Source organism: Drosophila elegans, unplaced genomic scaffold (assembly GCF_018152505.1).
Source record: "Drosophila elegans isolate 14027-0461.03 unplaced genomic scaffold, ASM1815250v1 contig_149, whole genome shotgun sequence".
NCBI lineage: Eukaryota > Metazoa > Arthropoda > Insecta > Diptera > Drosophilidae > Drosophila > Drosophila elegans.
This window is the reverse complement of record NW_024545513.1, coordinates 10,131,743-10,157,582: the sequence shown is the minus strand read 5'-3', so window position 1 is coordinate 10,157,582 and position 25,840 is coordinate 10,131,743. Positions and strand designations below refer to the sequence as shown.

Sequence of the window (25,840 nt, the reverse complement as noted above, 5' to 3'; positions counted from 1 at the left end):
AAATATAATTTTTTGAAACAAATTTAGGTACTTAACTGAGAGTTTATACACATGTGTTTTTTTCTTCATGCCAAAATATACAAAGGCAGTATTTCCTAACTGAAAAATACCAAAAGCCATTCAATTTCGCAGCAAGTTGGCAGCGCTGTAACTGCGAGTTGTATAAAATATAAACAAAACGACAAACACTAAGCATAATGTTTGCGGGCCGTTTGCTCGCTCGTTGGAACCGCAAGCCGGCCTGTTTGGCCACGATTAAGAGCTGGCGAATGCCCCAAGGACTGGCCAGCCAAAGGATTTGGCCCAGAAACCCAGCGACTGCCACAAATTCGATTCGTTTCGAAGGATCCTTTGCAAGCCGGCGATTCTTTAGCAGCCAAATCGAAACGGAATCCACCTTGGATAGTGTCACATACGATCGAGTGTGCTCCGATACGCTGGACGCCCTGAGCGACTACTTTGAGGAGCTGACAGAGAATGCCGCCGAGGAGCTCCAGGGCAGCGATGTGGCCTACGGCGTGAGTTTTGACAACCCTCTGCGATTACATCATGCCCTTACCACTAATATCCTTGGTACTTCGTTTTCGCAGGATGGCGTGCTCACCGTGAAATTGGGTCAGCAGCACGGCACATATGTGATCAACCGGCAGACTCCCAACAAGCAAATCTGGCTCAGTTCACCCACCAGCGGCCCCAAGAGATTTGATTTCGTAGGCACCGTGGCGGCGGGCAGGTGGATCTACAAGCACAGTGGTCAGTCGCTGCACGAACTGCTGCAGCAAGAGATACCCGGTATTCTGAAGTCACAGACCGTGGACTTTCTGCAATTGCCCTACTGTAGATGAACCACGATGGGATCCATTTCCTCTTCTATAAAAAGTCTGTTAAAGCGTTCGATTTGATAAATTTGTTTTAAAGTCAGGGAGTGTATTTTTCCATTCATGAGCATAGTGGTTACTGGCTATGTTGACTGTTGTTGCAGCAGGGTAAACCTAAACCCCGTTGTAAATTGTCACTGTCATTGAATTTAGTTGCTTAGTTAGCCTAATTTCTGTTGCTGCAGAACAATAAACCTAAAGTCGGTTGTGAATTCTCACTGTCTTTGAACCGCTGCATCGTTTACAACCAGCTAAAAAAAAAAAAAACTAACAACTCTTAAAGCTTTGCATTAGATTGTTTTTGTATGTCTTTATTGTGATGTCTGTCTGGGTTATCAAATCCTTGATTACGATAAGGTCTTTGTTTTATAGTTTGTCTATAAGAATATTTAGCAGGTTGTAATAGCTTGAAGTAGATTGAGTAGTATAGTAGTGTTTATTTTAAAACTTTACATAGTTTTCCTTAAGAAAGTTTATTTTAGTATGGGTTTTTTGTTTGTTGAATGTTTAGTGTGCTAAATCAAATAAATTACCTTTGTTTTTTTTTTGTTTTTAAATTCCTCTACGGGACTTAAAACTTCAGGCTGATATTCCACTATTTTTCGGTGCTAGAAAACTAAAATAAATCTAATTTTCGCTTGTACTGTATTAATTCTTTTTCTTTTTTTTTCATTTTAGGAATTTAGTTAGGTTTTCCTTTATTTTGCAATGTACAAATTTATTTCAATTTCAAAATCCAGTACTCAAAGCGCCCAGTTATTAAAATTCAACTTTATACTTAGCTAGAAACCAGTGTGCCAATGCTAAACAAAAGTCGGTAAAAAGTTAACTTTTGTGTGTCTTTATTTATTTGCTGTTCAGAATTTTGCTCAAATACGTTCCAATTTTTATTATTATTCAGTTGTAAAAGAAAAATAATAGTGCTTTATTCATTTGCAGGGTCTGAGCTAAAAAAAAAAATAGTGTTTAAATCACTTGTCACGGGCACTTCAAAGCATTTTCCTTAGTTTCTTGTATTCTACGTTTAAATCGTTATGCCTTAATGGCTTAGGATCCTAAGACTAGTTGGCCACTAATGACGCCCCCCAAACATATTGTTATAATGGGGCGGCGGTGGCGGCTGCTGCTGTTGTTGTTGTTGCTGCTGTGGGTTCAAAAAGCTCTGGGGCATCTGGTTGTAGGGCGGCTGTGGTGGCCCATTGTTGGCCCACGGGTTCATGGGATTGCCGTAGGGATCATGTCCCGGTCCGGGGGCCACATAGTTCTGCTGCACACCATTGCCCGCATAGGGATTATAGCTGCCAAAGGGCTGTTGTTGCTGCTGCTGATTCGGATATTGATTGGGATCGGGTCGGTTGGCTAGATTGCTCATCAGAGGCTGGGGCTCCTGGCCAAAGTTGCCGCCCTGCTGCTGCTGCTGCATCGGATAGCTTGACTGCTTGGAATAGCCTGCTCCGACCGACGGCCGTTGACCATGATGATTCGGGCCAGTCTTTTGACTTTGGCTCAAATGTGGCTGCTGCTGGTGCTGGTGCTGCTGCTGATTCATCATGTAGTTGCGACTAGCTACGGAGGAGCCACTGCCGGCACCGCCCTTGCTCAAAGTGCCCATCAAGTTGGCTATAATGCTTTCGGTGTCCTTCAGCGAGATCTTGGATGCAGCTGCTGGTTTGAAGGTGAGTGCATTTGGTGATGACTCCACCGGTATGATGGGCGGACCGAAGGTCTTTCTGGCATTACCACCATGTCCGCCGATGCCGACGGCACCAGTAGCACCACCTCCGCCGCCATTCGAATCGCAGGCCTTCATCACCAGATCGTCAAAGTTGTAATCATCGTCTTCGTCATCGTCGTCATCGATCATAAAGCTGGGCGAGATTCGGCTGCGTCGCTGCTTATTGATGGGCAGACTGGACATGTCGCGTTCGCGTTCGCGATCCCGTTCCCGATCGTGCTCCGAACTGCGACGTCTGGTGGTCAGCGAGGCGAGGGCTGCCATCGAGGAGGCAGTGGAGGACGAGACGGAGCCCATTGGCAACGAGGAGCTGCTTATGCCCGAGGCCATGGACTTGGATCTCTCCGGTGCCTTTGGTGGCCCACCACTGCCGCCAATGTTGACGACGCGCGACAGGAAATCACTGCATGACTCGCCATCGCCACTCAGCTCCGCCAGGTTGACGTACTTGCGCAGTCGCTCGACGCGCAACGGGTCCTGGACCTCCAGCTTGCGCAGATGGCCAATCAGATGCACCTGCTCCTCGTTGGACAGGAACTTGAAGTTCTGGAGCAGGGTCTGCAGATCGGAGTCGGTCAGAGATTCCATGCCATTGCTACCGCTGCCGCCGGCTGCATCGAGTTGAACCTTGGCCGCCGATCCTGCGGCACCAGCATTGCCGACATTGCCGACATTACCGACAACCACATCCACGGACTCCTTGTTCAGCTGGTTCTCCACCTCCTTCATTAGCTCGTCCAGATCGATGCCCATGTTATCGACAGCCGGCGGCGTCTCCTTGTGCAGACCGAGCTTGGCCCGTATCTCATGGAATGCCAGGCCATTGGTCTGGTCCACCTGACGCCGCTGCTTGTCCGTCTTCACCAGCAGCGTGAGCAGGTGCAGCAGATTGTTCATGTCGCCGGTGGTCACGTCGTAGTATCCCTTGAGCACCAAGGCATTGGCCAGCTTGGGGGCCACCACATTCCGGTCGAAGGGCAGCTGGATGGGCGCCGGATTGGCATTTGCCTTCACCTTGGCCTCGGCCACATCTGGGATACCTAGATAGTCCGGTCATAACACAAAAAAAAAAATAAATAAATAAACAAAACGTAAAATAATCAGTTAGGATTTGCAGGCGTGAATTGCATTTCGAATGTCTGCAAACTGGAGCTTCGGTGTCGCGCCAAACGAGCTACGCAAATTACATTTATACTTATGGATGGTGTGGATGGCGACTGGACTGCTCACGGGATCGTTGGCACACTTTGTTCACACACCCACCAAAAAAAGGGGAAAAAAGCTGACCGAAAAGCGTACATATGTACATATGATACATATACCGAATATTTTACATTTTAGAACGTAATCACAGCGATAACACAAGTTGAAGAATTTGTATACAATTAAGGTACAATTTTAAAAATAAACCCAGCAAAAGTTTGAAAAGAATCAGCTAAGATATAAGGCAATTTATTCTTTTATATTTTTTTCATATATTTTTTTTGAAGTTATTTATTATTTAAGGCACTTCCGACCTGTAGTTTATGTATTGTGAGCAGGTCGTCTGTTTGAGAAACAACCTTCGTTTATCCTAATTATCAAACAGAACCCGATTTTCGAAAACAATTATCTTAGAAAATGGCTCACGAATTGACAGCAGCAATTCAGAACACCTTAATATATATCATGCCTTGACTTAAACCGGTTTAAATATAGTGCATTTAAGCAAGTAACGATTTAAAAACCTGGCCCAGGATATAAAGAAATGAATTGTTTATTTCAAAATTCTCATTTAGCATCTGCTGTATCGTTTTTGATGATAGGGATAAAGAACAAATATGAAATGAGACAATAATCGCAGCGCAGTTTATTTCGTTTAATGACAATCTTAAGAAAACTTATTGCCAGACTTCGCGTAACTTAAGAACAAACCACTCAAATTCCATGGTATTCCATAGATATTTGAAGTGTTGAACCGCAGAGGTTAGTAAATGAAAGTAAAGTTCCATTAATCACCAGCACATTAAAACAGGAGGTTTCATTTGAAAACCACTTTTTGAATCTAACGTGGCACAAACCGATTGGCACAAAACTCACATTATTTCAAAAACTTCACTAGCAAGTGTTTGAAAAAAAAAACTGAGGACCGCGCGAGTTTCCAAAAGCGTTTGTGTTCCAATGCAAATCTTTATTATTTTTATTTTTTTTGTGTGATTCAGGGGAAAATCTCGATGAGTTCTACACAGTTTACTACACTCATACTTACCTAAGGACCCTTAAACCGCGAAAAAGAGTGAGATAGAAGTGCGGTGGAATTCGGGGGATCAGGGGCGGACTTACCTCTGGACTTCACCTGGAAGATGATGGCCGCTATGTTGGTGATCAGTTTCTTGACCACGCGCACCTTTTGCGGATCGTCCAACACCTCGGCGATGAGGATGCCCTTCAGCTTCTCCTTGGTGGTCTCCAGGAAGACGCAATTGTCGTCGTTCAGCAGCAGATCATCAGCGGCATTTGGCTGCACCATCTCCATGGCCAGCGCCTTGCTCAATAGGTTGAGGGCCTTCGGTCCCAGGCTGCCCAGGTGCTCCTCCACGGCGGACAGCATGCGCAGCACACTGACCACGGTCAGAGGTCCCTCTTCGACGGGCTCTGAGGGTTCCTTATCCTTGTTGTTGTTGTTGTTGCTGCTGCTGTTGTTGTTGGTGGAGGAGACGGCCGGTGAAATGGAACGCACCTTGGGCATATTGTATTCCGGATACACACGCGAGTCCATCACACGGAAGGTTTCCACATGGTCATAGCTGCGCTGCCCGCGACCATAGCCCTCGCCACGGAAATACTCAGTGGAGCGTTCCCGTTCCCGCTCCCGATCCCGATCCAAGCTGCGACGATCTAGGAAATCCCTGGCGCCGGGCGACATGGCGCGCTCCCTGGAGTGGCGAACGGGACGATCGCGCTGGCGATGGAAGGCCGGCGAGCGGGATCGCCGTCTCAGGCTGCGGGAACGCGAGCGGGAGCGCGATCCACCGCGCCGGAAATTGCGTCGCGGCGAACGACTGCGGGAACGGCGCAACGGACGACGACCGCCACCACGTTTGGGTGACAGCGATCGGGAGAGGGAACGGCGATTGTAGGGACGACCGCGGGAAGGGGGACTGGAGCCCTCGTCATCGCTGATATCTATTACAGCCTCGGGAGCGCCTGCACCACCACCACCGCCACCGCCACCCGCTGCACCACGAATATTGGTGCGAAAGTTCTGCTTGCGACGGTTTACGGCAATGGCGCTCGGGGGCGGCTCCCTGGGACTGGCCACACGGATCTTGTAGCGCTCCATCAGCTCCGTGGTCTTCTCCTCGTCCTCGTCGCCCAGCTTGAACTTATCCATGAGATCCTTTTTGATTTTGTTCACCGCAATGTTGAACAGCTCGATGCGACGATCCTTCCAGTAGCTAATCCACTCCGGCTTGTAATCGTATTGATTGGGATCGCATTTCTTTTCCTCCTGCAGCTGTTTGTAGCGTCGATTCCAGAACTGTTTCCACTCATCCGGATAGTCCGGATGCTTCTCGGGATTCGACTCGTACGTTTCAGTTTCATCGCGCAGCTGCTTGAGCTGCAGCTCCAGCATGCAACGGAACTTCTCCCACTTGTAGCGCTCCTGGGCGATAATGGAGGCCTGAATGGACAGCTCCTTGGGCGTGGGTAAATGCTGGGGCTTGGTCAGGCCCCCCGGTGGCGGTGGCGATCGATTGACGCCACGTCCACTGGCATCTTCGGCCTGGTTCTTTTTGCGCAACACCACCTTCGGCACTTGGACCGCACCAGTGGCTGCTACTCCTCCGGCCGGGCCAAAGTTCTCATCATCACTGGAGATGGCATCCAGGGAGATTATGTTGCCATCCGCCGATCGGGCCACGTCGTCCTCCTCGAAGCCCGGCGGCACCGGCTCCCCCGGCAGGAAGCTCATGAATCTCCCTGCGAATGGGAACCACACAAAGAACGCCAGTGAACGGAAATTGACCAGGGTCAGCACTTACCTTTGTTTCCGGTTCTGGTTGCGGCTCCTTTTCTTTTTTCCCGTTTCCCTTTATCGTTTGTTTGGTCACTTTTCCTTTTTTGCACTGCTTATTTCACCTTTCACGCTCACTTTTTTTTTAAAAGGAACGGCTTTCGCCGGCGGAGTTGACGTTACTTACTATGCCAGGTATGCAAAAGCAGCATAAACCTTTTCGTTTTTCCGCCTCCTTTCCTCGTTTTTTATTCTTCAATTGCTCTGAAAATGCGTACCCTTTTTATTTTTCTTTTTTGGGTTGTGTAGAGACTGCTTTGCAGTGTGACCGTGCGCTGGTACGGCAGTAATGCCACTTACGATAGTTTTGCTATATCGATGTTTTTATCATTAACTCCAACTCCAACTCCAATCAGATATATTTTTAACCCAATGTTACGATAAACTAAATGTAATTTTATAAAATGAGAGAATTTTTTTTTACAGCTTATGAAATTTCCTAAAAGTGTTTGTTTGTTGCAACTTAGCCAAATAACACGCACAAAAATAAAAACCGAATCTAATTGACGCACTTTTTTACCGATAGCAACTCAGTGTGTCTGCAGATGGAAAGGCGCTGACGTTTCTTTTGCAAACATTTTGGTAACACTAAAATTTAAATATTTATTTAAAATTGCATAAAATCGGTTAATAAGAAAAACTATTAAAAGAAGTAGGTAAATAATATTTTCTAAATCAATTATATAATATGCTTTTTGGTTTTCAAGTTTTTCTGGTAAAATATAAATTAGCTTACATTTTTTGAAAAGTTTTAATTAAAGTTTTACAGAGTTATTAAGCTGTCACTGTTTTAATTTAAGTGTTTGGAAGATCCTTGGGATATTTTCATTTCGAATTGGATATTAGTTCTTGTGCCACCACCAGCCAATGTGTGTTTGGTTCCGTTTCTCCGAGTGAGCCCATAAATATTAACATATTTAGGGTCATTATCTTTCACCCGAAACATAATCCGACCGAGTGCGAATTGCTCTCGCCTCTGTACAAGAATGATGAGTTCTGTGGATTGGATGTTGAGAGTGTTGGATGTGTTTTTGATGCAGTCTCCGCAGCTGGCTTAAATCAATCCCAGCTCGGTTTCATTATATTTTATTCGCTGTAGGTATTTTCCAGCAACAGCAGCATTAATATCATTGGGCCCCGAGGGGCCAGCCACATGTGCGTTTTGCCGGTCGCCGAGGACAAATGTCAGCAAACGGGACGCGGTTTTCCACATTTTCAGCGATTTCCACGAACCGAGCTCATATCCCACCCACCCCTGTTTATACAGATCAACTTGCCTAGCTCGAACTTTCCTTCTTTGATTCGAAACAAAATTTGGATTTATTCCCTTTTAACTATAAAACCTTATGATCAAATAAATTAAAGAGCTGGAAGTAAATTTTTATAAGCAACATTTTTAAGTCATTTTTATAAAGTCTTAACACTTATATCTTGACATTCTATATAGCTCAACTTGATAATACAATTTATTAGTTTTTAAGAACCTGGAGAATTTTTTTTACTCGAATTTTTTTTGCTGGCATATGGTGGTTCGAGCTATGGAGGTTCGACTGTACGTGATATGTGATAGATGTAACACGTATCTGCGACTGGATGAAGGGCACATTAATCGCCGCACGATGAGCACGATGGCTGTCGCAGATGATAATGGCAATACAACTGACTGCACAATGAGCTGACCATATGCGCACATAGACAATAAAATACGCCACCACCCCCTTTTGAAGGCCGGTGCATTTGACAGTGGGCGCAAGGACCCATTCCACAGTGGCATTTACAGTGGATGGGAAAAGTAGGCGGCGGTAGGCAGTAGACAGTAGGCAGTAGGCAGTGGGCACTGTCAGTTACTGGACAAACGTAGCACATTTAATGAACATGCCGACATGAGTTATGGCCCGTTTGTTCGCCTTTGCTTTTTCAGTTATACAAGTTACCCTCGAAATTGGGCATAATAATTCAGACAACCAGGCAAGCGTTTTTGATTTTATTCACCAGATCGAATTACGAGATATGCAGGGGTGCCATTGAAATCTGCTCAACTTTTGTGAATGGACTTTATTATTCTAAAAAAAAAACAATAGAGAACTTAGTTAGAAGAAAATAACATCATTCGTAACCCGTTAAAGTCTTTAGGAAAAAGTACTTCAGTTAGAAGAGAACTTCCGCCTATGGATGAAGCTAAAATTTTTTAAAAATCTTTTTAAAATCTTTTTTTTTTGTCTAGAACAAACATTAATAAGTCAAGGGGATTTTTTTACTAGTGATTTCAATTAACTGGCTTAAACTAACTAAACCATCATATGTATTTAATTTTCTTTTGTAACATTGTTTAACCACCTTTTACAAAATCCACTTAGAAGTCATTCCAATAAAAATAACTAGGGTGTTTAAAAAGAATTTTTAAAAATATGTTTTAGTGAAAAATTATGGTTTGAAAGGGCATTCCAAACTTCGTCCTCTCAGCAGGCTATATTTTCTCCTTGTTCTTTTTGATGACAACGATATATTGCGAATCAGACACACTGTTAGTGGGTTTTTCATTTGGCGATCTGCATGGACCGAATGCAAATTATATTTCGCATTAACTTTGATGGAGATGAGCGAATTCCGATTGCGGGGACAAAACAGACAGAAGCCCCAATCCCAATATCAGACATCGGGGGGGACTGGGATTGAGATCTCCTCCAAGGGAAGAGGAAGATATAGATGTATCCCTATAGGGAGCTACACGGGACTACGGCTACTATGTATGCACCCCAGCTCCTGTAGACAAAGTGCCAAGTCAGACAGATGCAGACGTTTCTCATTTACCATCCCGTGCTTTGTGCTCATCTTTATTTCTTGGCAAGTTGTGTGCAATTCATTAAAGCGAAATCTGCTCGAATGCGAATAATGCAAATTGCTCTATTTTCATTCACAACGGCTGGTATTTTTTTGGGGGGCCGTTAAGGGGCGGCAGTTGCAACAATCTGCCAGAGTCGACGACAAATTTATTTGTGGCACATGCAGCCAGGAGCATCAATGAAAATGCTGTTCAAGCAGTTGTCTCCCAGGCATTTTGCACTAAAAGTTCAAAAATTCCATTAATTATTCTCGGGAAGAGTTCGCCTGGTTTCGCTTTCTTCTCCGCTCGGTTTCTTCTACATTTCTTGTTGCTCTGCTAATTTTTCAAGAATTTGAAATTTCTTAATGGCCTGAGAATGGGGGGTTTTCTGGGACGGGGGGCCAAAATGCAGCCCGTTTGTCTGGCCCACCTAACCCCCAATTGCACTGCCATAAAATCCCCATCCCCACCATAAAGAATTGCAGTCAATATGTTTTGAGGAAACCAGAAACAACTAAAGTGTAACTATTTCAAAAAAAATTCCTATAGTTCGCAAAATAATAGGCATTTAACTAGTTAATTTTGATTTTTATTTTTTAAAACCGTTTCTCTATAATCTTTACAAACATACATATACATATGCTTTTATAAGAATCAATATTAAAAAGAGAAAATGCCATAAGAGGCATTTAATTTTTTTGGTAACAATTTAAAAGTTTTTTTTTAACAACAATTTTCTATGCAAATATTTTTTAAATTGCAAAACAGTCTTTAAAATTTTAATAACCAAAAAGAAGGGGTATATTTCAAAATAAAAAGGTTATATATTTAAGAAAAGAAAATCGTTTGTAAAACAATAATTGAAGAAGCGTTACATTAAAAAAACTATTTCTAGATTGTAAATATAAATTCAGGAAAAAAATACCTATGCTTTTGGTGGAATAAGATGGACTCTAGGTTGTTTTTTCGAGTGTAGGCTTACCCCTATCGCTATTTACTGCCTACTACCCCTCCCGCTCATAACAAGGCCGGATGTTCTCATTGTGCTTCGTTTTCATTTCTACTTACATGTCTCCCATCTCCTCTTTTTCCAGCCCCCTTTTCCCGGCCCCACCCCCTCATTAATGCTGCGCCGGAAGCGTCCAGCTGCCGCCGGACTTTGGATTTATCGGGCCGAAAAGGAGGGAAATGCATGGGGCTGCGGGGCGGGGTGAGTTGGTCAAAGATGCTTTGGAAAAGTTTTTCCCATTCCAGTCTCCAGACTTCGGTCGTGATTTCAAAAATGCGTTACGCAGTGCGTAAATCAAAACTCGAATTGAAACTAAAACTAAAGCAAGTGCCATGCGGGAATGTTTGTAACCATGTTTTTACGCTGAGAAAAAAGTGTATAGGATTTAGTTTCAAAATGTTCTCTTGACTCAGACAAAAACATTAATGTTAAGGCAAAAGCTTATTGCTGCCCAAGTGAAATTCATTTTTTTTTATCCCACTACTTTTGTTTAAATCGTAGCTGTAATTATAATAACATCTTGAATAAACAATAACACTGGTGGAATTTTTTGGGGGAGAAAAACTTACAAAACTTTTGTGTGAGCTAGTGGAAATCACTGAGCGCAAAAGTCAGCACACAACTTTTAAATGTAGTTGACAATATCAATTCGAATATTTTTACAATAATATGTTATAAGATAATTGGCGTGCATTTTCTTTCTGTGCATGAAATCAGCTAAGTTCTTTTTCAACAAATTGTTCTCTCATGAAGAGAGTCTCCAAAGGGGTTTACTTTCTCTCACGATCATTTCGACAGTTCACCTGGCTAACGGTTTTTCCGCATTCTCTCTGCGGCCCTTTTATTTATTGGATAGCCGCCACACGCAACAACAAAAACCGCAAAATGAAAATGGAAATTCAAAGAGCGGCGGAATGAAATGGAAAAGGGGTGTGGGAAAGTCGAAAAGGGGTGGTGTGGGGCGTTGGGCGGCGGGCTGCGGCCTGCGGAGGGTTAAATTTTGGGCGCATAAATTTTAAAGCCACCTTGTCTATTTTTTGTTTTGCTTTTTTCTTTGCAGGCATTTCATTTTATATTTTGTTTTTGGGCAATTTCCAACATGCAACATGTTGCAATGGAGTCATAAGTTGAGAGCGCAGCGCCCCAAAACCCAAAACTTTTCCCGGGACCCCGAAAAAATAAGTCGGGGAAAAAATGTTTTTTCGCCTCGCTTCCACTTCTATTTCCTCTTCACTTTGTCGTTAAAACAGTCCAACATCCATAGCTCGAATAGAATCCGAAATTTGATTTATTTTTATTTTTATTTTGGAAAAACTAAAACTAATTTTAATTTTGTATATGTGGTATGCCCCTTTAGTTCTAACAATTCTTATTCACTGCATCTTTAGGAATTTACTATCTTTTTTCTTAATCTTCACATTTTGGAATTTCGTAAAAGTTTTTTTTTGTTAGTTTTTTAAATTAAGAAGTTCAGGATTTACAGAAATATTTCTTATATCGTACTTATAAAAAAATAAGAAGTTCCGGATTTGTACAAATAAATTTTAACCTTAAGTAATTCGAGTTCTAGCTCTTATGATCTTATATAAAATGTGATTTCCATCAGCAATTTCGATAGTTGGATTTATTTTAAAAAGTGTTGGATAATGAAGTTGGACTGTATTTAAGTTTTTTTTTTGAAAGCGGGCTCTTTTCTAGCTTTATTAACGTTTTTGGTGTCGTTGGGCAATGGAATGGTGGTTGGGGTTGGAATTGGGGATTTGGGGGGTCTGATATTGTTTGCTGGCAGCGCAGTCTGTAATATTTTTGCCGCATAAAAGTCAAAATATGCAAATAAACTTGAAGTAGGGGCGGTGAAGTGGGGTAAAATAGAAACGGGTGCTTTACTTTATGCATGGGGCGGCTAATACGGTAAAACAGACATAGGAAAGGACTAAAACAATGGGGCAGATAAAAGGGGAGGAGTGGAAATGGAGGCAGCGTGGCTTAAATAATAAATGTAGTACACGCTTTGAAAGAATTTACTAAACTTCGGCAAATGGAGGTTATAAAAACCTCACACACACCGGCATTTGTATTTACTGGGCATACATGTACTGGGTATAAATAAACAATGCCCCTATAAGGGCGAAGTGGGCAATAGGGGGTGGGGGTTAAGGGTAGCGGCATTTCCATATTGTTGCTATAATCAGCGGCCGCTTTGATTCATCTGCATGTCCGCAGTGGCGGGGGGAGAGGGGGCTGGGTTAGATGGCCAGAGAGGGAGAGAGAGAGGAGAACCTTTGGTCTTGGCTTTCTGCTTTGCCACCCCAGAATCATCAAAGAGCTAACGTGCAACCCAAACCCAACCCAAGTCCAAGCTCAAACCCAAGAGGCCGAGCCCAAGGCAACTCAGTGCAACCTTAGCCCCCAACAAACTCTCCAACCCCAAACCCCCCACCCAACACATGACAACACAAAGCACACAGCACAGACTCACAGACTCCGCCACTTGCAACTTCTAGCCTGCAACCTGCCAACTGGAAACTCCTGCCCTGCAACATGCTCGATGACAACATGATCGGTGCTCGAGTTCGAGAGCAATGCTCACAGCTGCCATCGATGCACTATGGGGCCAACGACTACATTTTTTGGCCAAAACCCATTTTTTAAAAGTTAAATATATATTTTTAAATATATATTTTTTTTTATCTCGATGGATAGGAATAACCCTAATCTTAAATATTGCAAACACAAAATTTTAATTTAGATTAATTTAATTTTTGTATTTAGCAAAATAAAAATATCCCTAAAATTTTTTTTTAACCTAGCTTTCGTATCATATACTTAATTTAAAGAACAAAACCCGATAAAATTGCTTCGTTTTTAAGTTATTAATTAATGCCACAAAAAGTAGTCGTTTGCCCCATAGTGCGATGTTGTTACTATTGTTGTTGTTGTTTTTATCTCGCAGCCTGACAGTTCTGGGCTGAGTTTTAGTGTTGCTGTTTCGGTTTTCAGTTTTTGTGCTCTCTCTGCTGCCAGAGCTGCATTAACCCTCGTCCAGGCTGGTTGTTTTGTTCGGCTCTTGAAATTTCCAAATTTCGCGCTCGTATACATTATATTTCTCTTTTCCGTCGCGTTTTTCGTCGTCTTTCGGGTGTGTGTTTTTGTTATTGCTGTTCTGTATTTTTCGGGTGGTATTTAACAAACGTTACAATTATTTTTTTCACGTGTGTTGCTAACAGTGTACTTGAATTTGTACTTAAATAACAAAGTCAAACAAATAAGGCGAGCTATAAAGAGAGAACACAAAAAGAAACATAAGTAAATAAAGAGGCAACGTTTTGTTGTTGTCGCGCAGCATGTGGAGCTTCAGTTAACTGTAACAGTTAACGGGGGATACCAAGGAGGAGGAGAAGGAGAAGGAAAAAGAGAGAGAAAGAGGTTTTACCGCTACGCTTCACTAAATGCAGTCTACGCTGCGATTATTATGTGCCAGCCCCAATAACAACAACAACACTTGATACGAAAATAAACAAACAAAATCAATCAATTAATCAATCTGCTGAGCACACCGCTCTCCACGCCCACACACACACGGCAAAACACACACAAAAACACACAACACACACGAGTCAACGCCCACGCCCATTTGAGAAAAAGGAGGGAGTGGCAGGACGAGAAAGGAGGAAAAAGGAGGAGAAGAAGAAGAACCAGACAACATGTTCCACTCACTTGTTTTGATGGCCTGCGCCCTTGCCGCCCTTTCCGTCGCCCAGGAGGCGGGGCCAGCTCGATCGAAATCATTATCACTATCGGCATCGGTATCGGTATCGAGTCCAGGAGCGGACCCAACATCCCCCGCCCCCTTCGCCAGCAAACAGCTGAACAGATGCCGTCAAAGTTGCTATCAGCAGGTAAGAATACGAATAACCAAGTCCAACTCGAAACCCCAGACTCTGAACTCAAAACCCAAGATAAGCCCTGGATCGTATCCGTTTCGATCCGTCGTCTGATGGACAGTTGTATGCCCAGTTGAGCGGCAATATATATATAACATAGCCGGCAGGGTAGGCGGTGGGTACACAGAGAAAAATACCATAGGTCAACAACATGATCTTTGAGGATCGATTAAATTTAGCAATCGCACATAATTAAAATAGCTTGAAATCTAATTGAAATTGACGGATCCAATCAAAGTTAATACGGTTAAACCTGTTTTTTTACGTGAGATTCATAGACCACATACAACAAACAACAACATAATAACTGGTAAATTATGTATATTTTTTAACCCTTAATATCGATTTGCCGATTCCCAAGATACATGATTTAGAAGTATACGTGATTTTCTATATTCCTATGATCATTAGCAATCGTAAATTTGCATGCATCTTGTAACTTTTCATTTTTCAAAAATTCATTTAAGGGTCCTGCATAATTTATTTTCCCCATTTATTAATAGTAAGGAAACCGCTTTACCTAAAGAACGGCTGTCGTTGCCTCGACGAAGAAATTCTAGGGTTGAAAACATTGGCTTAATGGTTTCTATGTAGATTTTGTAGCCATTGTTTTTTTTTTTGCAATCGGGATTTAAGTTTGAAGTTCTCTAAACAAGTTTTTTGAGCCTATGTAATATTATTTAATTTTATAAGCTTTTGAATCAACTTAAAGAATAAATATTGCATAACGCAGAGGCTTTGCCCAGTCACTTGGAGTGCAACGCTCTGCCGCTCAGGTATTACCTAATGCGATTAAGATTGCCCTAATTGAGGTCATGCCGGATTGGTCCCGGACCAACCCATTCCATTTCTCTGCGTGTAGGAACAGTTGTGCCCCGGTTCGGCACCGACCTTCAAGGTTAGGAGACGTCGATGACAATGACAATGGTTCGTGAAGGCACCAGAAAACCAGAAAGCGACGTCATTTTTTATGCCCGCTTGCTGGGTCTTTTATCTTTTATCTACGGGTTGACATCGCAGCTATTGCCGCCGCTGCTTCTGTTGCCGGTTATTATTGTTGTTACCTTTACCTTACTTACTGCTCAGGTAGCCGCCGGCCGCTAGAAAGATGTCAACTGGGTGGTCGAGCGTCGCTAATAGAGATCGGGAAATTGAATTTGAGCCGGTCATATATGTACATAGACAATGGAAAGGAAAAGGCCAAGCACAGGCCACGGCCACGGCCACGCAGGAATAAAGCTCTCGCATCGAATTTATATCGAATACAAAGCTGTCACCGAGGGATATGGATGGGCAACATCGTTGCCCAAGAACTTCAGTTGAAATGCCGAAGCAAAAGGAGATGCCTTTTGAAAAATAGAGCAGGTGGGGAGAACAATGGGCTCCGAGGAGGAAGCTAAAGAAATCTCAAGAAAGAACTTTGATAAATGACCGCGAAAAATCGAAGACAGCTGAAAATGCTGGGTCAAAAGAAACCTTCATAGAAAAAACATTTTAAAAATATTCGCAGTTTTAAAAGAAGAGAAATAAATAAAAATCTTTAGATGGGTTAATATCAAAAATATCACAAACCAATGAAAACAACAATCGGCCTTAAATCCAAATTATAATTCCCAACTAGCTGAACTCACCGCAAAAATCCAAGTTGATACTTCCTTAAATAAAAGAAAATCGGCAAATAATACACAGAACTAAAACCAACTAATCAATATGAATAACAATGTTTTGCAACCGACAAATCAAAGTTGAAAATGCCACTACAATCGAACTCACCCCCGAAATCGCTGAGTTGACACTTTCTTGTGTGTGCCCCCTAAACAAACTTGGAAACCCCAGGGATTCAGTTTTCAGTTTCCCCTCCATTTCGTGTAACCGATCCCCACCGAAATAATTTTGAATACGTCCCCGATGGATTGAAATGAAGACGGCGAAGTTTCCCAAAGATTTCCAGCACAGTTTACCAGTTGATTTTTTAATGCGTGACTTCCTGGAACCGCGCTGATCTGTCAGCGATATCGGAAACAGAGGTGGGGGAGGTTGACAACTATGGATTGTTAATAAATTTCAATCAAATGAAATCAAATCAAATTTTCATATCAATACGATCCGACCGGACCGGACCGACCGACCGACCGAACCGACCAACTTCCAGCCCAAGTACACATAAATCAAGTGGGAAAAACACGAGAGTATAAATATCATCTCCGATTTCCAAGTAAGCCGAACTCTCTGTGGCGACGAGGTGTACAGATGGGCCTGGGGTTTTTGGCTTTCAGTTCGAGTGGAGAACATAGGAGGAGCAGCGCATTCAACCCAATTGACTCGAGGAGTGCTCATGAGTGCTGTGGCGACACTTACAAAGAAACATGGGATGAAACTCGAGAGGCCAAGACACTCGGACTGTCTACGACACTCGAAATCGTTCTAGGGAAACGGAACGCTAAGTTACTTCCAAATATAGACCCAAAGTTTATTGATTTAACTCGAAAGAGAAGCTGCAATTTGACCAAATATTGTTTGATATAAGATTGTACGATTACTCATTATGTAAGCATAGTGGTAAAAGGTAAAATAACCTCTGTGTCATTTTCAAAGATTGCGTAAGACAAAAATGGCACACATATAAAGCTTATTGTATTATTGGTCATACAAGTTATCAGTGCAGTTTATTAAAATCTTAACAAATATGAAATTCTTTTATTAGCTCAACATAGAGAGAAGTCTTTAAACATCTTTGCCACTTTGGCTTTATTTATGTCAATCTCTGCCGATTATTCAGATTGAAATGGCAGATGTTCTCTATGAATTTCTTCCACTGAAATGCTCCTTAAAATGGGCTAAGGCTTTTTGGCTTTAGTTATGCCAATCTTTGTTGATTATTTAGTCCGAAATTGCAGATTTTAGGCACGAAATACTTAAGCTTTCGCCTGTGTGCTGTCTGCATTCCTGATCACCGTCATCATCTCCATCGGATATGCCCTTTGAAGTCCGCTCGAGAGTTTTTGGATGGGTGGAGGTGGTGAGGGAGATGGAGATGGAGTGATGGTGATGGCGATGGCGATGGCGATGCCAGTGGTGCAGGATGCCTCGTCGAAAGTCAAAAGTTCTTAGGGGTTGCAGGCAGGGCTAATTTCATGCTCGGGTCGCAGGACTAACTGGAACTAATCCACCCATCCATCCATCCTTTCGTACAACCCCCAAAAACTGAGAATTTAGACCCGAGAACGGGGAATGCGAATACGTTGCTCAATCAGCGCCAAATTAACACCATGAAAGACTTTTCCTCCGTCACCGTGGGTGGATGCTGATGGTTCGATGGGTGCTCCAGTGGTTCGGCTTGGTTTGGTTTGCCTTGGTTTGGTTTGGATGCCCCTGCACCCAATTGTTTAGGTGGATTTTTCGGGTGGTTCGACGGCCGGAAGATTCGATCTTGATGTATATGCGAGGCACGTAGTTCAGCCGCTGCTGGTGGTGGAATCATCGAATATATCTACGTATGCGTACGTGTCTCATAAAAGCCGCTCAAAAAACTGACTGACTGACTGACCCAACTTTTGTAATTTATGTGGCCTACGGAGTCATGTGCCCGGCTTTCACACTTGCGAAAAATACATGGTTGAACAACTCTTCAAAGTCAAACAACAACACTAAGAAACAACAAATCTCCTAATTATATATATTTATCAATATTATATATTCACAAAATTATTGTTAATTATATCGTTATGTATTTTGAAATAAAATGGATTAGGAAAAACGCTTGAAAAATAATTAAAAGCCTTAAACTTACTTTGTTATTTGTCGTTGTCTTAAATTAGCATATATTTGCATTGTTCCCAGACTATTAAAGAAAAGGTTTTCATTTTGGGAAACGATTGAAAATACATCTAGAAAAATAAAACAAATAGAGACTAAATTGTTGGGATTTACTGAGTTTACAATATTTACCTGCCTGTGCGGGTGCACAGGCAATATTGTTTGAAAAATGTTTTCCCCCATGTATCGAGCATCAAAGACGATTTTCCCATTTTAGGTGGGAGTTTTGACACTTTTCTTCAAGTGCAGTTACCGGGTGTGTGAAATACCAGGGCAATTGCATGTAAAAGTTGTCGCTGCCTGCGTTTAATTTATATGGCCCAGACACATTTTGGGCCAGGTAGTCGTCTGCTCGAGACTGTGGAAAGTGAGGGAAATCGTGGAAAAGGGAAAGGGAAAGCCGACGGCCAAAAGATTTGCGAGTTCAGCGTTTTCATTCAGTCATTCGGTCATTCATTCATTCATTCATTCGTTCGTTTATTCATTCATTTTGAACGCCTTATTGTTGTTACTTATCGCCCAAGTTGTTTCAGGTTCAGGCCTCGTCCTCGTCCTCGTCCTCATCAACATCCTCATACCCATTTCCAGAAGCAGACCCAGTCCCTGGTAACAATCGCAATCGTCCCCTCATCAACTACATCGTCTACATCTTCAGAGGCCAAAAATTCAATTGAGCGGAAAATATGTTGTCTTTGCGATTTTCCTTTTGGCATTCGTCGTTTTTATCTGCCACAACTGCTTGGTTTGGTTCTGCTCCTCCTCCTCCTCCTCCTGCTCCTACTCCTGCTCCTGCTCCTTTTCCCTTTCCGTTTGCGTTTCCCTGATTTTCCTGCCTTATTGTGTAATGATGACAAAGTGCCGCCATCAAAGTTGGCCCAAAAGGTGATGGCAGCCATTGTCCAGCGGGTTTTTCCTTTGCCAGCGGTGATGGATGATCGATCCAGATGCAAGTAGCTGGCTGCTACATTTGCAGAAACTGCGGATGCATTTAAGGGCTTATAGAGCTGGATAGCATCAGGAAGTGGCTTAAGGCTGCCAAGAAACGATTGAGCAGAGAGATAATATCCGAATAGCTTAAATGTTAGAAAAAAGAACGATTTACACAGTTAGTAAGTCGGAGTTTTAATGTTTATTTGATTTTAGTTTTTAACATTTACATACTTTTAGAGGAATATTGTTGATGATTCGTGTTTAAAGGTCAAATTAAATGAAGTATAGAAACCTTAGAGTAATTTAATGTTTTCGGGGAATATCTTAACAATTATATTTCGCAACTGTAGGCTTAAGTTAATGGTATGTATACGGGTTCATGTTTAACAAACATTAGAGCAGCTATTATTATTTTTATTGATTTTACTTAAAGTTAAAGCAACTAAAGCAACTAAGCTGCCTAAATAATCATTTAGTCATTTTAAAGCTACAAAAAGGCCCTAGTTCATATAAAATTCCACACTTCATTTTATAAAAAATATAGTATACAATTCAATTAGAATCCGAAATAAACTAGTATGACCAATCGAATTAGACTGCAGATAAAGATTTCATAAATGTGATGCCGGCAAATGCAATAATCATAAATCTGGCTTGCACCAACATTAGGGTTACTTAACTCTAGCTCTAACCCTAACCCTCCCCTGAAACCGAAAACAAATGCCCAAAGAATTGAGATCTGGTTGGCCCGCCTCGTTTGATTTTTTTAATATTGTAAATTCGGAGTCATAACAATTTGTCACGCACCCATCGCTAATCGCTGTCGACTCATTCGCCCATTCATCTGTGCGTCTGTCTGTCTGTCTGTCCGTCTGTCTATCTGTTTCTGTCCGTTTTCTCTGGCGGCTCATTCATAAAAGGACTGCGGACGGGATTCGAAAGGAGGGGTAACTGGTCCTGGTCCTGATACTACGTACTGCCCGCTGTTCTATTTTGTTCCGTTCAGTTCAGCTGCCTTGAGACTAAGGCGACAGTTGACAAAGGCTAAGCAGGCAGTCCGGTTTGATCCCGATCCTCCTGCCCCTCCCTTTCTCCCTTCTATCGTCGTCATGCTCATCCTCATCCTCGTCCTCGTCCTGTCACGGCAATCCTCCTCATTATCCTCATTGCCAGGAGCGTGAAATTTTCAATTCGCCATAGACGAACACAAACGTTTGTGGTCATTTACTTGAATACAGAAACGGTCAGAAGAATAGCAGAGGGATTACGACAATTGCTCAAAACAACAAGCAATTAACCAAAATATGTCCTTCATAATTGAATGGTTTATTTGTTTTCATATTGAAATTGCTATATTCTTATTTTACTCAATGGTCTATTTAAAATTATATTAATGTTACCAAAACATTTTAGCACACCTAAGCTTAAGAAATATTTTCACAGCATTTTAATTTTTTGTTTTGATTTCTTAAAAATTTGTATTAATATTATACCAATAAATTTGTTTAATATAATATTCCTTAATTGCTGATTTTCTTAGAGATTTTCTGTAAATAGCTTTTTATTATACGTCATAACTTTCGTATTCATCTGACCGCTGCTGTATATCTACATAGACTTTTATTTTTGCTGCCTGCTTTGCCTTTTATTACAAGTTACAAATTTGCGTCTATTGTTGAGGCCATAAGATAGAAACCGGGGGCGAAGGAGTCTGCTGATGACTCCTTGTTGTTTGTCCTGGCAGCCCGGGGTCTTGGGCCTGATTACTTTTTCCTAGCTTACTTAAAATTCGATTAGGCCACGCCCACTAACTAACTTTGTCCTGTCTCTCTTTGCAGCTTTCCAAGGACTGGCATTATTGTAAGGATTCCGTTGATTGCACAAACGTAAGTATCTCCATCCATGTTGGTCTTTGTGCGACAGCCTAACGATGTCATTAACCCATTAATGCTGGCCTCAAACTGCACGAAAATGTATAAACTCTCTGGAATCTGTCCATATATTGCATTTGAGATATAGTAGACTAGAGCTAAACTTATTTCTTTGAGAATTTAATGATTTTGAAAGCTGCATTTACCATTGCTAAATTCAATATAAAAGTAAAAAAAAAATTGTTAAATTAATAATAACTTAATATATATTTCTTTGAACTTCAACTTGCTTTCTACCAAAAACTTTGATATCCTTTAACTCAAATCATTTTAAATGCAAAACACGGCTTTTTTTTTGCCATACCTGCTTTTATTTTATTCGAAAATTTGACAAATTCAAAATTCCTCCAGAGGAGTATCTCCTTAAATGCTCGAAATTAAATCTACATTTATTATCGCAAACCGGCTGAAAAGGGTTTCCATTCCTTGGCACCAAATTGCCAACCGTAAACATTTTTAGGCACTTACACGGCAGGGACATGAATCATCCAAATGAAACGGCCAGGCCTTAATGGGTTAAACGTTGTCGCTCGGGGGCGAAAAGTGGCAACCGAAGGATGAACAAATTTCATTGCCTACCTGCGGGCGCGCCACATAATTACAAGAAATAATTGACAAATAGCTAACTTTCCTTCCATTCTCTCCCTTTATTTTCCTTAACGCTTCGTGTCCTGCCTCGGGCGTTGTCCTTGCTGCTTGCTCCTTCTCGTCCTGGCAATGCCCCCCCCTTTCCCCCCCGCACAGTGCTGCCAAAAACTGGTGGCCCCCTTCGAGCTTAGGATCCTGAAGGCCCAGCGCCAGGAGTCGCTCGTCCTCACGGACATCGGCTGGGACGAGATGATAGCGAATGCATCGCGCCAGTGCCTGATCACCTGGGAAGTGTCCGGCGGCGGCCTCATCGGCAATCTACTCACGGACACCGCTCGGGCGGAACTGTCCCTGTGGCCGGACACCGTCTACAACATCCAGGTCAAGTGCAAGCACAAGGTGAGTCCATGTTCCATAAATATCTTGCAACTAAGTATAAACAAGAGAGCTGTAGTAAATAAGCACTACATGAAAGGATTTCAATAATTGGGGTTTTTTACTTTGAAAAATGTGAGCCCACATTTGGTAGATATCTTGGAAGTTAAGAATCAGGAATATTTTTTAAAATTTGTCTTAATTGGTTGGAACATAATACTGCCAAAGTGGATATTTTAGTCTATGCTTGGTAGATACCATGATAATTAAGTGGTTAAATAAACCAACTGAAAATTAAAAGCACAACCAGTCTTATGGGTTAGGAAATAGAAAATTTCTATTGTTATCTAGAGATAATATCTAGAGATTTCTGGGGCAAGCACAAGTAAAGAACTTTTTATTTGCTAAGAGTATACAAAACATACTTAGAGATAGAAGATTAATTAAATTGGGTTAGAGATAATGAGGTGCGTTTAGCAACTATCTATTGTGAGGCAACGAATGCATATTAAACTATTCACATCATTGTTATTATTTCTTCACATTTCTATCGGATAGCTCACGGGTCTGATGCGACGTTCGATTAAACTGAATGTGGACACTAGTCAGTTGGTGGGCACAACAACGACCACGACCTCGACCACTCCAAGCACTTCAAGCACTACAAGGAACCAGGGGCAGTCCGTGGACCATTCAGATCCCTTGGAGCACTCGCAACGTGTTCACGTCCGACCCACGGACCGGGTGTATATAATCAGTGCCCTGCCCACGCCCAGCGAATTGGGCGGAGTGGTCTATCCGGCCTTCGGGGCCCTGGCCTTCTTTTTGGCCCTGCTGGTCATGTTCCTCTTCCTGCGTCCGCAGCGCAAGCGGTTCCCATTGGATGCGGATAGTGCGGACACGGCCACGTTGATAGGTCGGAGCTCCAGTTGCTCCAGGAACTCACTGGACGCCTCCACGCTGCATGTCTAAGGCGGCGTACCCGGAGAACTTGTAGTCGTATATATATAGATGTCTGACTATGTGATATTCTGCACCCCAAAAAGCAAAAGGAAGCAAAGACAACTGTGTACATACCCCTTAACGCGTTAGTTAGCCCCCTATCCCTATCTTATGGTTCGATATAATAGATCAGATCAGATCGTATCGAATCGGATCGAATCGGATCGAATCGGATCGGATCTAAAAGTCAAGCAAATTTCGCTCAATTAAGTTTAAGTTTTATCCTCTGCCATTCGTAGATCCCAATGCCAAACCAGCGCAGTCATATATACACGCATGATTAACATACATACATAGCTCTATATACATATAACAACTATATATTATACACTTAACGCATTTACTATATACATATATATCATAGTTATACAAACAGACGCAGCTAAAGATACAAGTGCAGAGATCAAGATACAGATACAGATACAGATAAAGATACAAATACAGATACGTTTACGGTTACGGTTACGGATATAAATATATATATATATTATTATATTATATATTATTATATATTGAATTATATTATAGACTAGGGGCCTGCGGCCAACCAACTACATACACCAAACTAAATGCAACAAATTGCTACAAATTTTTTGTCAATCGTCGTCGCTCGCTTGCAAACATACAAACATACAAACAAAACAAAAACATTTGTTTTTATCTCATGTTAAAAACAAATGAAAAAAAAACCAATTAATACAAATACAAAATATCATGCATCTCTTTTCCATTTTTCGTCGTCTTAAATCTTAAATGAAACATAGTACATTAAAAGAAAACAAAACAAAAGAATTAACAATTTAAAAAGAAAAAAAAGTCAACTTAAATCAAAAGTAAATATTTTTCAAAATTTTTAAATGTTTATACCTAAACAAACTCAATTGAATTAACAACAAAGTAAACTATTATAACTGACTTACTGTACTTGAGCATGTAAAAAACAAAGTAACAAAGTAACTAACTAACTAAACTAAACTATGGTTAATACGGTTAATTAAAGATCTAAGCTGAGAAAACTTCGCTACGCAAAATGCCTGTAAATATTTTAGCCCTAATTTATTTATATTTAATGATCCATTGTTTTGTTAACCTATCATTTTAAGGAGGCCTTAGAAAAATGTAAGGTTTTTCCAGGGGGGAGAATGGTTTGAAAATTTCAAGGAAAGTTAAAGGATTTTTTATTTTAGAAAAGAAGAATGGAGTGTTCCTGCTTTTGATGTTTCCAATACGGGAAATAGAATGTTTTTAAAGTCTGCTCCAATGGTTGTAGTATGAATTAGAGAATTTCAATGAAATATATCAAATTAAAATTACTTTCCCATCCACTTTAATAAGTCGCAACCAATCTTCCCCCAATGGAATCTCTGGAGTGAGAACTTTTTGGAGTCTGAACTCATTGCCATATAATACAGTCCTAGTTTAATTTTAGTTTAGCGATCAAATTGTGTTACCTCTTTTCTTTTTTTTTTGTGGCAGAGACTAGTTAAGACTAAATACAAAATATGCCAATCACATTTTAGATATATACTGTGTATGAATAAATTCGGACGAGAAGGATGGAAGCGGAAGTGCGGTACCCTTTCAACATTTATCCTTTATTCGTTTATTATGTAAATATAATTTGATTTGTTATTGCAGCTCATTTTTGGCTACTTTTATTTGTTACGGGTTGGCATGGGAATATATACATATACATATACATATACACATAACGCCCTTTATAATCAAAAAACTAAGGCATCGATTTTTGTGTCTCCCGTTCTTGTCTTCTATTTTTTCCCCTGCCGACCTCCCACTTATCATATAAATTAGAGTTGGGATATGCAAATGCATTCAAGGCAAGGGGGTTGATTGTGTAAGGGGTCGTGTCGATTATGAGAAACTTCTTTGGCTAGATGAAATGGAAAAATTCCTTTGCCGCAGCCGGAAAAGTATTCTCTGAAGAATTTCCGATAAAACTTTTCCTTTCTTCATCTCTTTGGCAAAAACTCACTCTTTGGCATCGAAACTTTTCCACTCTTCCGTCTGTCGTTTTTTATTTATTTTTTTATTTTTAATTTCTTGACGTTTTTTTTTTTAACTTTAATTTTTTTTTGTTGGCTTTAATCTCTTTTTGGATTAGCAAAGGGGGTTGGCTTTGATGGCCACTTGGCTGCCATTAGATCCGATCCCCTTAACCCTCTGCTGCCCCATCATCCCCCTTTTTGTTCAGCTGTTGTTCGCTCGACCACTTCAGCCTTCCCCCCACTAAACATTCTCAAGCACTTTTTATAAACCAAATTAAATTTATATGCCCCTACAGCTCCCGGACCCCGGCCCCTTCCCCTTCCCCCCGCCTCTTAACCCCTGCTCGCCGATGTCTGTGTTGTTTTTTTGTGGGCCAAGCCAATCCCAGGCTCTCGACGCTGTCAACTGCCAATTAGCTGAGCATTTTTCAACATTTTAAATTGTCTTCCCAGAGTGCGTGGTGCCCTCTCCTTTCCAAGGGGCTATATTGGGTTAAAGGGTGGAGGGAGGGGAGCGGTATTAGGTCTGGGCGACACTTGAGTGAGACGTCCAAGCGATTTTGCTTTTATAGCCCCAATACCCATTAGGGGCAAAGGCATGTCCACTAAATACCCTTTAAGAAAAGTCAGTGCATGCTGTGCAGCATAAACATCTATTATGGTCTCCACCCTACTCAAAACCAGTCAATCTATATTTAAAATTTGTTTTTTTTTAAACATTTTTTTTTATATATGTTATTGATTT

General features: G+C 41.6%; 3 protein-coding genes across 4 annotated transcripts; 2 read left to right on the top strand and 1 right to left on the bottom strand.

Moving 5' to 3' along the window:
* The first annotated feature begins 132 nt into the window (after positions 1–132).
* Positions 133–1,090, top strand: LOC108136523 (frataxin homolog, mitochondrial). Its single transcript, XM_017257798.2, has 2 exons — positions 133–518; positions 591–1,090. The coding sequence occupies exons 1-2, from the start codon at positions 198–200 to the stop codon at positions 843–845; spliced, it is 576 nt and encodes a 191-aa protein (XP_017113287.1). The 5' UTR covers positions 133–197; the 3' UTR covers positions 846–1,090.
* Positions 1,091–1,703: 613 nt separating this feature from the next.
* LOC108136522 (uncharacterized protein CG7065) lies at positions 1,704–6,949 on the bottom strand. 2 transcript variants are annotated; one of them, XM_017257796.2, is made up of 3 exons: positions 6,639–6,948; positions 4,936–6,576; positions 1,704–3,653 (listed from the first exon to the last, which is right to left on the bottom strand). In XM_017257796.2, the coding sequence occupies exons 2-3, from the start codon at positions 6,566–6,568 to the stop codon at positions 1,951–1,953; spliced, it is 3,336 nt and encodes a 1,111-aa protein (XP_017113285.1). In that variant the 5' UTR covers positions 6,569–6,576; positions 6,639–6,948; the 3' UTR covers positions 1,704–1,950. The 2 variants fall into 2 exon arrangements, with proteins under 2 accessions (XP_017113285.1, XP_017113286.1); XM_017257797.2 differs by lacking the exon at positions 4,936–6,576 and having other exon boundaries at positions 6,798–6,949.
* A 6,560-nt stretch (positions 6,950–13,509) lies between these two features.
* Positions 13,510–24,726, top strand: LOC108136456 (transmembrane protein fend). Its single transcript, XM_017257642.2, has 4 exons — positions 13,510–14,402; positions 21,032–21,079; positions 21,869–22,111; positions 22,646–24,726. Exons 1-4 carry the CDS (start codon positions 14,208–14,210, stop codon positions 23,057–23,059), a joined length of 900 nt encoding a protein of 299 aa, XP_017113131.1. The 5' UTR covers positions 13,510–14,207; the 3' UTR covers positions 23,060–24,726.
* The last annotated feature ends 1,114 nt before the right edge of the window (positions 24,727–25,840 follow it).